At 44.8% G+C, this 14,866-nt stretch overlaps 1 protein-coding gene across 1 annotated transcript in view; it reads left to right on the top strand.

The window, feature by feature from the left end:
• LOC147621451 (uncharacterized) overlaps positions 1-14,866 on the top strand; it is a 60,769-nt gene that overhangs the window by 3,451 nt on the left and 42,452 nt on the right. Inside the window, exons 2-4 of the mRNA XM_086824189.1 lie at positions 10,984-11,083; positions 11,225-11,320; positions 11,471-11,523. Of these exons, the coding sequence (XP_086680315.1) occupies positions 10,984-11,083; positions 11,225-11,320; positions 11,471-11,523 (249 nt within the window). The remainder of the gene's footprint in view (positions 1-10,983; positions 11,084-11,224; positions 11,321-11,470; positions 11,524-14,866) is intronic.

The raw sequence follows: 14,866 nt of genomic DNA on the forward strand, positions 1-14,866 counted from the left end.
ATAGAGTTCGATCCATATATCCATGAACCAAACCAACTCTAGGATTGCTCACAAGACTTATGCCCTTCATAGAGTCTCGAAGTGTTATCTCAGGTTGCTGCAGACTTTGAACTAAACCAAACCATGCCATTCCAAAGGAAACCAACTCCAGAAATAGCATCATCTCATGTGACTAGTACACAATATCATAGAAGTCCCGTAAGCAGATGTACTGTCAGCCTCAGTACCTCGGGTGAATACAAAGATGTCACCAAGCGACTCCTAGATGAAAAACTGAGCCTGTCTGTAACAAGGGAGTGGAGGTGCTACCCCCCTCTTGAGCATCAGGCAATGCTCCAGACCCATGCTCTGCTGAACCTGAATGAGCCGTCACAAGAGTCGGCTCCAACTCAAAGGCATCAAGATAAAGCTGCAATTCCTGAGGTGAATTTGCTAAGTCACCCTCCTCCATCCACTTCGCATCCATCGGTGAATAGTTCTTTAAACTTCACAAGATGGCGATGGGAAACTTTACCTTGTACCTTTCTTTCCTTATGGGCTAGTATCTGCTCGGGAATAAGAACCTCATCAAGTTTCTCCGCTTCCGTCTGAGCCTCATCTGATACATCCTCGGGCACCCAAATCTCTTTTGCACTCCATCCAAATGGTAAGCACAAGTCCCTAATGAAGCATAGTAGACCACCACTGCTAAACATAGAAAGAAACTGTCTTCCGAATCAATGAAGCCTCCGTGAAGATACCACTGGTGACAAAGTGTGGAAAACCACAGCCTTCAATCCATCTTTTGCACCACAACACTTCAATTGCTTCTTGTTCCTGGCTGACTACTTCCTGTCCTTGGTGTCTTTTCTCCTGAGCTTCGCTTTTGCTCTTCACCTCATATAGACAAAGACACACAATCCTGCATTGTCTCATGTACTTTCTTTCCACTTTCCTCATGTAGAAGCTTTTGATGTGACAACCACGGGCTCGCCTCCTTGAGAAAGTTGACGATATCTTGGCAATGGAACCATGAAACCAGCCTTCAAAAATTTGACGGGTGGTGAAACAAACACTCGCACACAAAACACTACATCACCCATGGGGATCTGGAAAAGGAAACAAACAGGGGGAGCTAGAGTGCTCCTGCAAAAATTACACGGACATCGATTGGCCCCAAAACGCAGTGGCGCCCCTTGTGGTATTTCTTTACTTGATCAAAAATTTGAGTACAAAGTACATCTTGTAGAATCCTCTACCAATAGGATCCCTCGAAGCTTTTCACCCAGGACTTCCAAAAGAAAACTCTCGTTATTACAGCAAAGCATTCCATAGAGAAGGCACACCTGTACAACGCCTCCCTGCTTGAAAAGGTCTTCTCCATTGCTACCATGGATCTCTCAAACCCTTTCCCAAACAGCAGTAGGGCTGAACCAAACCATATGTCCTTTCCTACAGTCACAGCTTGCATGTAACGTGGAGAAAACTACAACCTATTCACATGAATCCAGAGACATGCTTTCCACATGAAACCAAAGACCTGTATGTCTGATAAACCATAGACCTGTATCCCATAAACCATAGGCCTGTTTCCTCGATATTAAAGTCCTGTTTTCCTCTTGAAAAACCAATGTCCTGTTTTCCTCTTGAAAAACCAATGTCCTGTTTTCATGACAGATATACCATCCAAGCATGGTTGCCAAAACCTAGAGAGAGAAAGATAGAGGACGTGTCAAGCAATCCCTAAATACACATAAGTCCCAGACGAAGAGCAACACACATCTCTTCCAAGAACATCATCCTGTGCATCTTAACTTGATCCTTTGTATCCCAATCTCGTAAACAAGGCCTGCAATCCACGATGAGAGGAGAGAGAAAACACAGGGTTGTAACACTTCCCATGATCTAAGCTTCTCCATGAGCCACCAATGGGCAATAGTGTCTTTCATGCACATGCTTACATGCCGGATCATGGATTTTTGAGTGAAATCCTCATCACTAAAAGCAATATCAAACTGGGCAATAAAAGTAGGTGCGTTTGAAGTATCATATTCCCCATGATATGCATCAAACTTCACAGATTTGTCTCCGGCTTTGAAATCACGAGACTTTGATGCATTAGCCTGCATTGTAACAAGCGTTGCTGAAGTGTGTTCATGATTAACGCTAATCCAATGTTTAGCAAAGACACAGAACAGAAGGAGAGAGAGACCTAATCTACTGTATATTGCCAAAATATGCTATATATACAATGATCTTGCTGATTCACAGCTTCATGATGCATACCAAAGATCCCTGCAACCCTCTGCTTGCAATCGGACAAGAGAAGCTCATGTTGATCCACCACTGTGTCCTTGCTGCCTCATAGACTCTGACAAATGGATCCTCTTGATCTTTGAATGATGATTCTAATGAATGCCTAATAATCCTATTTATAGGAAAAAGATATGAATTCGTAATCAAGTCGGTTTTGTCTATTTTACCCACAAAACATTGTCCGAAAAGTCATATTTTGTGTCCAAACTATGCCCAAAAGGTGTCCCAACCAGTGAGCTATGTCTTGGGAACTTCCCAGAGCCTGTAGGAGGACTGCAAAATCTGCCCCTAAATCTGCCCATATATTTGCTAATGAGAATATCCATGTCTATGAGCATCGGGATTAACAGATCCACATGATAATCCCTCCCTGCTAAGCTTGGAGCACTAGGGTTGCCCATACACCTTTGCTCCGATTCCGTTCTGGTCCAATTGAAGATTGCACTTCATATCCATCGGCTCAATCCCCAAGCTCTTTGACTTGGTCTTCAAGTTCTCTGGCTCAGTCTCTAGATCTTCTGAAAACTCCTCTGAAAATGTCGTGAGTGACGACCTCATCCTCCTCCAAATAGGATTTGGAGAGATCCACCTTCTTGGGAACTATCGGGTTGACCTCATCCTCCTCCAAATAAGATTTGGAAAGATCCACCTACTCGATCTGCGGTTCTGGTTCTAGTTTGGCTTGAGGCTTTAGCTTTGGCTCTGGCTCTAGTTTTGATTTTGGTTCTGACACGTGCATCCCGGGTAATGGCACCTCCTCAGAAACACCTTCTCCCGAGAACTCGTCTTAGAAGCTCTCTTTTCGTTGGGTAAACGCGCTCGATCATGGGCTGCTTCACAACCCTAGGTGATTCCTTCTTGGCCTTTGTTGATGCTGCCATGAACTGTGCCCATGTCTCCTCGACTTGTGCCCATCTTTGCTCGTCCAGAAGTTGGCCTTGACGCGCCTCTTCCTGAAGCTTTACTTTATGTGCTTCTTTCTCACGCTGCCGACGGTCCTCTTCTATGAGTTGTTGCCTAAACCCGGCCCCAGCGATGATTTGTGCATACTGGGCATAGCATTCTTGTTCCCTTTTGTATCGTTCTTCATCTTCACGTCTCCAACAACTCTGCGAAGTCTTGAGAAAGGCATCGTCCATTGCCTTTGGACTCATGATATCGTTTTGCTATTTTTTTTGTTGTAATCAGAAACCCAAAAACCTTAACTCTAGAGTTCTACATGCTTTCTAAACTCCCTAGGATCATGCTAGGCTGAAATCTAGACTTTCTAACACTATAGTATGCTGAAAATGAGCAAAACGCGGATTTAACGCAAAAACGCAAACCCTTATTCAACATGCACAAAACATAAGCTAATGACTTTCCTATGATGACCTAAGCTCTGATACCAATGTAACATGCGTTGCGGATGCATGTTTATGATTAACGCTAAGCAAAGAAGATTAACACTAATCCTATGTTTTGCAATGACACTGTATATTGCCAAAACATGCTATATATACAATGATCTTGCTGATTCATAGCTTCATGATGCAGACCAAAGATTCCTGCCCTCTACTTGCAATTGAATAAGAGAAGCTCTTGCTGATCCACCACTATGTCCTTGCTGCCTTGCAAGCTCTGACAAATGGATCCTCTTGATCTTTGAATGATGATTCTAATGAATGCCTAATGATCCTATTTACAAGAAAAAGGTATGAATTCGTATCAAGTCGGTTTTGTCTATTTTACCCATAAAACATTGTCCAAAAAGTCATATTTTGTGTCCAAACTATGCCCAAAAGGTGTCCCAACCATTGAGCTATGTCTTGGGCACTTCCTAGAGCCTGTAGGGCTGCAAAATTTGCCCCTAAATCTGCCCATATATTTACTAATGAGAATATCCATGTCTATGAGCATCGAGATTAACGGATGCACATGACATCCCCTCCTGCTAAGCTTGGAGCACTGGGGTAATCCATACACCTTTGCTCCGATTCCGTTCTGGTCCAATTGAAGATTGGATTTCATATCCATCGGCTGAATCCCCAATTCAAGTTCTCTAGCTCGGTCTCTTGATCTTCTGAAAACTCCTCGGAAAATGTCGAGACAACCTCATTCTCCTCCAAATAGGATTTCGAGAGATCCACCTCCTTGGGAACTATCGGGTTGACCTCATTCTCCTCCAAATAGGATTTGGAAAGATCCACCTCCTCAATCTGTGGTTCTGGTTCTGGTTTGGCTTCAGACTCTAGCTTTGGCTCTAGTTCTTGTTTTGGTTCTGGTTTTGGCACGTGCATCCAGGTAATGGCATCTCCTTGAAAACACCTTCTCCCGAGAACTCGTCTTAGAAGCTCTCTTTTCGTTGGGTAAACACTCTCAGTCATGGATTGCTTCACAACCCTAGGTGATTCCTTCTTGGTCTTTGTTGATGCTGCCATGAACTGTGCCTATGTCTCCTTGAGTTATGCCCATCTTTGCTCGTACAGAAGAGAAGCTGGCCTTGACACGCCTCTTCCTGAAGCTTTACTTGATGTGCTTCTTTCTCACATTGCGGATGGTCCTCTTCTATGAGTTATTGCCTAAACCCGACCCCGGCGATGATTTATTCATACTGGGCATAGCGTTCTTGTTCCCTTTTGTATCGTTCTTCATCTTCTCGTCCCCAACGACTCTGCAAAGTTTTGAGAAAGGCATCGTCCATTGCCTTTAAACCCATGCTATTGTTTTGTTGTTTTTTCTGTTGTAATCAAAAACCCCAAAACCCTAACTCTAGAGTTCTACATGCTTTCTAAACTACCTAGGATCATGCTAGGCTGAAATCTAGACTTTCTAGCACTATACTATGCTAAAAATGAGAAAAATGCGGATTTAACGCAAAAAGGCAAACCCTAATTTTGCTTGTAAATCCTAAAACACAAATCCTAATTTCAAAAAACCTAATTCAGCATGCACAAAACATAAGCTAAGGGTTGTCCTAAGATGACCTAAGCTTTGATACCAATGTAACAAGCGTTGCGGAAGCGTGTTGATGATTAACGCTAAGCAAAGAAGATTAACGCTAAGCAAAGAAGATTAACACTAATCCTATGTTTAGCAAAGACGCAGAAGAGAAGAAGAGAAGAGACCTAATCTACTCCATATTGCCAAAACATGCTATATATACAATGATCTTGCTGATTCACAGCTTCATGATGCATACCAAAGATCCTTGCAACCCTCTACTTGCAATCGGGCAAGAGAAGCTCCTGCTGATCACCACTGTGTCCTTGCTGTGTTTTGATGAAACCACCAGGTGGTATTGAGTTGTATGGAATCTATAAAAGGGTACTTGCCGAGTGTGATTTTTGAGAAAGCTTGGTGAAAGGAGCTTTTCTTGGTTGTCTTCTCTCTCTACTTGAACAATCTCTCTCTAACTATTGTCACTACCATCCCCGCCCACCACCGCCTAGCCCACACCACCCTCTCTCTCCTTCTCCCACCCTCTTCCCTCCCCCTCTCTCTCTTCTCTCTCTTTCACTCTCCCACCCTCCCTCTCTCACTCTCTCTCTTCTCTCCCTTTCACTCTCCCACCCTCCCTCTCTCGCTTCAGAGCACACCCAGGCATGTTCTTCAGGGAGCTATGGACACCCCCTTCACTGATGTATACCATTTTATACCCCCAGTATGGTACAGGATGGAGCTAGCTAGGTTGCATATCATGATTGTATACTCCATGCATATAGCTTTGCATTCTCCTAGTAGTAGAGCTCCATCCCCTGCACACCCAGATTCAGCTTTTTTTTTTTGTTCAGTACTTTTTCATTTTGTTGGGATGACAGAGGATACCCCATACAGGTACTCCGATTTGTCTCATAGGCCGAGTTCGGTCTTTTGGAAGACGTTAATAAAATCTTTCTTTCTTTCTTTCTTTCTTTCTATCCTTGTCTCTCTTTGCTAACTCTCTCTATCCTCCCCCTGTCACTCTTGGCTAACTCTCTCTATTCTCGTCTCTCGTTGCTAACTCTCTCTATCCTTCTCTTTCCTAACTCTCTCTATCCTTCGCTCTCTTTGGTAGCTCTCTCTATCCTCCCTCTCTCTCTCTCTCTCCTTCATTTCCCTCTCCCTCCCTCCCTCCCTTTTACTCTCCCATCCTCCCTCTCTCTTCTTCTCCCACCCTTCCTCTCTCTCCTCTCCCTCCCTCCCTTTCACTCTCTCGCCCTCCCTCTCTCTCCTCTCCCACCCCTCTCTCCTTGTCCTACCACCGCTAGGTCCACAACCCAGCCTAACTCAGCCGAGCCGAGCCCAGCCCACATCACTCTCTCTCTCTCTCTCTCTCTCTCTCTCTCTCTCTCTCTCTCTGGTCGCAAAGAGCAGATGAGGAGGCAAGCAGGTCGCACATCGAACAAGCGAACACATCACAAAGACTCATGCGAGCAAGTCGCAGGCGAACAGAGATGCAGGCGAACAGAGATGAAGGTGAGTAGGTCGCAGGCGATCAGGCGAGCAGAATCGCAAACAAGCAAGCGAGCTAAGACACACGTGAGCAGGGTCGAAGGCGTGTAGAGTCGCTGAGTCACTGGCCAACAGATTGAAAAGTCACAGGACGCAGGTCACATGTTTGCAGATCGCAGGCGTCTTCCCTCTCTCTCTCTCCCCTTGCAAACAGTCAGGCGCAGGAGGTGCAGTCGGGCAGAACTCTCTCTCTTGCTCCACATTGAATCCTCTCTCACGCTCTTGTGAAGGGTGCGGCAGGAGACAGAGGCACACAGGCGGCTTACTGATCCACTCCTTGGGCACACAGTCGGGCTGCAGCATACGTGGGTGGTTTTTGTTTGAAAAGCTGGTCGGGGCTGGGCACACAGGATAGAAATGATCTTCTCTGTCTGGCCCCTTTTCCCACCCACCCTTGCTCAGCCCCCCAAGGCAGCAACTAGTAGGGGAAAACATGTCTCAACCCCTGGAGGGGGAACAGGATGGTGAGACAACCTTTCACACCCCCACGAAGGCACCAAATGCCTACCGCAGAAGACTGAGGGAAGGAATCATGTTCCCTGGCTCACGAAGGATTGCGAAGATGGCCCGACGAGATGAGGCCCTTTATGAGGAGCTACAGCTTCACATAAGGACAGAGATGAACACCATGCGACATGAGCTTGAAAAGGAATGGACCGAGCAGATGCATGCCCAAAGGAAAGTGATATACGAAACACTGAAGGAAGAGATATATGTCCAATTGAAGGGAGAAATGCAAGCCCAAGTACGGGTTGAGATGGAATTAGCCCAAGCCTTGATGCACACGGAAATGGAAAAAGAGATGCAGAAATGGAAGGATGACATGCTCCGAGAGATTGGCACAATAGTTGCATCGTACGAAGGCACTTTGAAGACATGTATGGCTGACCACAAAAAGACATCACAAAAATGCAAAACACTTTGGAATCATGTAAGGCAAAAGTGGCTGCAGATGAGAAGGAAATGCATTCATGCGCTGAAATTGCCAGTGCCACAAAGAAACAAATTGAGGAAGTCAACCCATGGATTGAAGTAGTAAAAAAACAGAAGTATACACCTGTCAATAAAGTAGAGGTGATGAATGCTACATTGGAAGAGGAAGCCAAGAGACGGGCACGTACCTTACATGTATGTGTAGTTGGGTGGGAAGATAAGGGCCCCTTTCAGACTGGGAAATGTCCAAGCTAGTGACATCGAGCAGTGTGATGCCTCTTTGACTCAGAAGCAGAATGGTTCATTGATCTGGTTGATGGACACCAGATTGGACGGGAGCGTCATGATGAGGCAGTTTAGCTCATAGTTGCGGATGACTCTTTGGGAGGCAGGATTGCGTTTCCTGTGGTTTCTGCGGCATGCGAAGGATCATGGACTCTTTATACACAGGAGGGGGATTGTTGGATGGAGTCCGACTCCACGGTTGGAGTGACTCAGTTTGGGGAGGAGATCCGGACACAAGGAGATCTACTTCAGGCCCAGGAGCAGTTTTACGGAGCAGTAAGAGACAGTCATCTTTTGCCTTGTCGAGGACAGAGGCAGAGTACCGGGCTGTTTGTGATGCTGCTTGTGAGGTGGTGAGGATGCAGAGGTTGCATTGCAAGTTTGGGCTTCCACTGGAGGAACCCATGGTCATCCAGAGGCACTTTGTTCGTGAACAGATCGTTGCTGATGACATCTTGCTAGAGTTCTGTTCGACGGAGGACAGTACGGTGGACCACTTCACGAAGTCGCTATCTCAGGATTTGCTCAGGCGGCACCCCAACTCCCTGTGGTTGGTTTCACAGCCAGGAGCTGAGAGGTGGTGTTAGAAGTCATCTCCTGTCTATTTTTATACACCAGGGCCTTTGTTGTGGGTGTACCCGCCCTTATGAGGTGTTTTACCATTTTTCCTCACTCCCCGCATTTTTCCCCTATTTTTCCCCATTTTTCCGTGGTGTGGATGGATGCCAGATGTTGGCAGGAGTCTCTGGTAGCTGGCTGACTGCCCATTCAGCAGTCGTGTGGCTGGCCGACTGCCTAATCAGTAGTCGTGGAGTTTTCTCTGCTGGCCGACTGCTTCATGCAGTCGTGGAGTTTTCTCTGCTGGCCGACTGCTTCATGCAGTCATGGAGAGCCACTAGTGCTGGCCGACTGCATGCATGGGGCATATAAATAGGCCCCATACTCCCCACCACTTTTGTATCAACTCCGGGATCTTCTTGTGTATATAGAGTAGAGTTACACACCTCTTATCTCTCTCTCTCTCTCTCTCTCTTGTGCTGTGATTTTCTGCACTGCGTTTTGCTCTTGTGTTCCCAGATCTGGTCATCATCTCCGCTGCGTATTCTGACATAGTCCTCGTATTGCACTATAACCAACATAACATGCCTCACTTAATCCCAACTCTTTTGCCACCACTGAATGAATTCCATCACATCCAACAAGAACCTGAATACATTCAACAATTTTTAGGACATGAATAAAGGAAATCCGTATTCTCTTATCAGTCTGCAACACCCCATTCTTTAGATTACATGGTCAGACATGGTTCTTTATAGAGAGCAAGAGAGAGACCTCTGGAGACCAGAACATGGACGTCTATGGAACTATTCAATAAGTACACACGTGCATAAGCAATGTTGTGCACTGGTGTGCTCTATGTGTGTGTGTTTTTTGAGAGAGAGAAAGAGAGGCCTTTGTTTGTATGGAAGAGCTACTTGTCAACTCAACTCAAGTGTAACCTGCATCCACATTGTGTATCTTCTTCATCGAGAGCCATAACAAACAGTACCGGATGGGAGTGCATTTACAAGGGTTTCAAGCAGCACACTTCTATCCACCCCACGAATCTCAATATCCCTATGCCAATACATCAAGATTTCAGTTGGCAGACTCAATTGAATCAAAAAGTTTGAAGATGAACGCGAAGTTCCACTCCCGAAAAATGCCAACCTACCTATTTTCACTCAATAAGTCATAGCTGTCATCAAGTGTGTGAAACATGCACCTAGACAAAGGCAGAGAACAAGATTTAGAGTTACACGTTCCTTGGCTAAGTGAGTAACGAAATAAGCATAAGATGGGGTAGGACATGCGGCGTGTATGTACCCACAAAGCTGCACAAATCTCTTTCTCAGACTATCTACAACTCTGAGGGCTTCAAGAGCATGCAAACCATTTGTCCACACGGCAATAGCCATCCCTACTACCTCAACGTATGGGCCTGCTCCAACACTCTGGACTTGATTCCCAATCTGTACATTTATTATTGTAGCAACACCTCACCTATCAATAGATCCGGCATGCATGTTGAGATATAGAATGTAAAGCTTATGCGATATGATGCTAGCGCTGTGCAGCATAGCATTTACACTTGTATACATTTGTGGATACATCACAGAGACATGTATGAGATGCTTACTTGAGAATGGCTGTGCTAGGCATGTGTGTATGCATAGGTATAAACATCTTGAAAAGGTTTCAACATGGCCCATGTATGCATGGGTGCATTGCTTGCACGGCAATCGAAAAAGACTGTAAGGGATCTTCGTGCATACTTGTGGACGCCTCACTCTCTACCACAGCACGAACTCTCTCGCTCAGCCCTATTGTAGGCCGTCTTAAAAAAATTAGTCCTAATCACACTATTGTAATAGCAATCATACCAATGTAATGTAAATCAAAGGTAGAAAGGGTGAAAGTACATGTAAGAAAGATGATTGATCCTATATAATTAAGTGAAGGTAATGGCAAATGTATATTTAGGTGTACACCATTGCCGACCCAGGCCCTCAACGCCCACTCCACACGCTTTCTACTACTACACCCCATGCTGTGTGGCAGACGGTGACAACATCTTGCACACTTCGGAGGGAGCAGTCCAAGAAGACTTGCCTGTGGAGGAAGCACGAGAGCCCACACAGTCGAGTTGCAGCAAAGATGAATTGCATGAGCACCTCATTTTCTTCTATAGTGTGAGACCATGACCATGAAGAATAAGAGCCGAGACCATTGTTTACAAAACGAACGGGAGGTCGGTCGTCAAGAGTGGATATAATCTGAGGCCTTGGTGGCGTTGAGAATAATATGATTCCCAGCAGGACAGAGGGGGGTGAGACCGACGGGATGGCATGGGGTGGCTAATGGCACACACGCAGTGCATGGGGGTGGGGGACTGGCAAGGCCGTATGGAGACGAGTAGCCGGGATGCTTTACGAAATAAGAGTTTCCGTTGTGCAGGGCTCAGATTGAAGTACCGGTGCCTCTCTCTTTGGCATGGGATCTCTGGACTGATCGAGAACGAGTCAATCGGTGGATGCCTTGGATTCACTCTATCAAGGTTCGCACTAGCTCTTTGCTTATCACTTATACATTTGGTTTCGGGGGTTAATTTGCATGCATAAACCTATCAGCAAGTGTGCATAGACGCATTAGGGCCTGTACAATCTGGATCCTAAAACTGGTTGTCATAATATAACAGGTTTTGAAGGATAGACCGGAGTTATCTGAATGGTTATTGAAGTACAATGCATTTGGACAAGACTTTGAGTTCAAGTGGACTGCAAAGAATTTACAGGTATTTTTAGAGGGAGAAGAGGATGGGCTTTGTTGGCAGGTTTCATTACTTTGATTTGCTATTTGTTTTGCTTTGCATGAATCAATGATGGTAGTTTGGAGCTTATCAACGGTGTATTTAATCCTTGTAATTTTTTCCTTCTTTCGACAGCCAATTCATCTCCAAAAGATCCATTGGCGTTCTGTTGATGGCCTTCCTAACAGGTTTGTACTGTGCTATAAACTTTTTGAGCCATTTTTCAACTGTTGATTTGCAGCGTGAAAACATGACATATACGGGTCAGAGTAGCATGTAATGTATGTATATGTTTTTGATGTTTTGTGAATGTTCCTTCCATTTCATTAGATATTGTACTTTGTATGACAAATATACCTCTATAAATCTTTTGTAATCAATACCTTTATGGTTTATGTAAAAACTAGGTAATTCAATAGATTCAAACTAGGGCTTTAGTCTTTAACAGTGCCAAGTTGTCTTCTTAATCAACTGATACAAAATAGTGCATGTACTCTACATTCGCCAAGGTTCTAGGTTGTCTCCATTGCTAAGGGGATGACTGTCCTGCCAAGTTAATGATGTATCTTGTGAAATGCGTTAGCAGAGTCAATCAAAAGTCAGATGGCACTCTCAAGGTTGGAATGCCTCAGCACAGACCAATCAGTATTTGCAGGCTCTGATTTATGATGTGCGGCTTGACGTCAGTTCCCCAGCAACCTTATGACAGTGAAACTACCTTTATAGGATACCTGAAGCTAGGGTGGTTTGGCCTCAAGCACTTACAGTAAAAATATTCATTTTTTGCCTCAGGTGCATGTGTCTTGGCTTGTTGGGCACTGTACAGGGTAGTTGAGAACAGATTCAGGCCATTGGGAACCCTATTTTAGAAATGAAGAAGGCCATTGAGTGTAAAGACAGGTAGGCATGCACTAGGGTACAGCTGGTGCACTACTAGGACTAGGGTGCCATGCATAACAAAGGAACAAAAAAGCAGAAATGGACAACCATATTAGGATTAACAAGCTTACAGATTTCTGGGATAAATTTAAGGCAGTCTCGGAAAAGCTTTGGCAACCCTAGGGCGCCCTGGTGCTGTCACGTGCATCCTCTATGTGAGTGCCACGTAAACATGGTTAGCAGGCGTAAGGGCAAGACAAGAGAGAAGGCAAAATGACCCTTTCGAATGAATGAATGAATATTTACAAAGATTTGGGCTCTTGAATGATGTGCCTTAACTACTCATGCATTTTATTGACTTTAACAGCTGCTCCAAATCTGTATAGGGCGGAAACCTGTGGTTCTATGGCTGTAAACTGCCAATCCAACTCTTGCCTCTGCTGTTGCTAGCTTGAACTGTGCATTTCGCTCAGCCGCCTCGTTATTAGCATCTGTAGGGCTGGTCGGCTGGTCGGCCAGCACACAATTCAACAGTTGGCACTTCCAACTGGCCAACTGCTAATCGTGGCCGATTACTAGTTGAATCCACACTTGTGTGCCTCAAACATATTTTGGGCACCTATCCGGCATAGTAAATAGGAAACGGTTGTTACCCAGCCAAAATTGCGGAAACACTGTTTCTGTGGAGGTGCCATTTTCATTTCCCTTTTCCTAATCTTACCTAAGGATTTCCCCCATGCTTTCCCCCCTCAGTGTCATGATTTTCACCATTTTTCCTTGTTATCTATTTCAAACTATGATCTATCGCAAGTTTCTCCACTACTTCGCTCAACTTTTTCATCATTTTTGTTTACATCTACCATATAATGTTAATGACGTGCTGCTTCCTAGCCATTTCCATTTCCTAGTTTCAGGCTGTTTCTGTTGCGGAGACATCATCCATTGTTTCAGTGCCGTTTCTGTTGCATGCAACTATACTATCCATATTCTTATCTTGCCCTTGAGCTTACTGACCATGTCGACGTGGCACTCATGAACGTGGTACACTTTGACATCCCCTCCTACCAAACTTGGAGCACCAGGGAACATCGTTCTCCTTTGCTTCACTTCTACTTGCGGAAAACTAGTCGGTGTAACTTGGACATGCGTCTCTAGCTTCCAAAAAACTGACTTACAAATTGGAGGAAACGACTCCCTCCTTGTGGTCAAGCTATAGGCAGGTCTTGCATGTCCTGAATCCATTGTAACTGTGGACATGGAGAATACTGCTGGACGCACCTCATCCTCCAATGAAGTGAACTTGGAAGAATGAACTTAGATGGCTTTGGACTAATGGTGCTGCCACCAACTTTCGGTTCTGTTGATTAGTTCCAAATCTCGCGTTAGCTCTACAAGAATTGACGAGAGTTGCACAACTCCCTGGTTGTCCCCTACTCTAAACTCCAGGATAGCTTCATGTTCTAGAAGCTGTCCGTCTCTTAAGGGAACTACATCCTGTTGATTTTTGACCCCTCACGGTGCCTTTGTTAACTTTGCCTGGGTTTGCCAAAACTGCCTGTCGGACTTGGATCTCTTTTTGACATTTTGCCAACTTGGAGTCCCAATACATACACAAACAGTCAGCTGACTTGAATCCTTGCTTATCCATCTGGCGCATCTCATAGATCATATCCTTGATCCTTCTCTCCCAAATCTCTAATTCATTCTTGGATATAGCCTTGAATTCTGCTTTCATGTCTGCTGCCATGAAGAAAAGCACAGATCTTGCTGCCTACTACCTAGACCTAGACTTGAGCAAGCTGCATGCAAGACTCCTACATGCAAACCTAATGCACGAATCTATTGCAAAACCCTATGCAGACTAATGCACAAGCAAACTGCTGGCCAATAGGTGCCAAAAATACTGTCAAAAAAGGAGAGTTGGACCATTCTTTACATTAAGACTGCTAGCTGGCCTGATGAATGTGGTTGTGGGGATTTTTTGCAGCCTTTAAAAGGGCCTTCCATCCCCCATATCTCATAATCCACAACATCTCCTTTGTCATCCAACGCATTAGAAGGGGGACATTGGGACCTAATGAGAGTGTTGCTATATTGTGAGATGATACTGTCCATGGTGTTCTTTGCATCCAAAAGCATAATTGATTTACTTAGAGCTTTTGACATTGGTGCAAAGTGTTTTTTTCTTCTTTTGGTGGTGTATTTGGGAGCATTTCTTTTGTAAATCACGGTAAAATATTAGGACCCGAGTGATGGATGGACATGGATGCCTTGGATTTGAAAGATCAAACTCCATACTTTGAGTAGCAAGACCTTGGGAGGAGATTTTGTGGACCAATTCATGCGGGGGCTAGTGCAGTGCACCTGGAACATAGAATCCGATTGGCCAACTTCTGACTTCGTGATGGAGATGCAAAGCCAATAGCAATGCATCTTGTTGACGTAGGTTTTTTTTAAATAATCAATGGCTAGTTTGTGACAGTGAGCTTGCACACTTTGAACTCCCGCTGTGGAATGCTGTCAATGGAACTACTGGCTCAATTTTTAGAGCGATAGGCAAAACCCTTTTTTTCTGTTAGAAGGGGGTCTTTTGATGCTTTATATTCTCATTTTTTTGAAGTTATCGTCGTTGTTGTAACAAGACAGGGACCC

The sequence above is a fragment of the Cibotium barometz genome, chromosome 30, assembly GCF_041138505.1.
Source record: "Cibotium barometz isolate CiBa-2024 chromosome 30, ASM4113850v1, whole genome shotgun sequence".
Classification (NCBI taxonomy): Eukaryota; Viridiplantae; Streptophyta; class Polypodiopsida; order Cyatheales; family Cibotiaceae; genus Cibotium; species Cibotium barometz.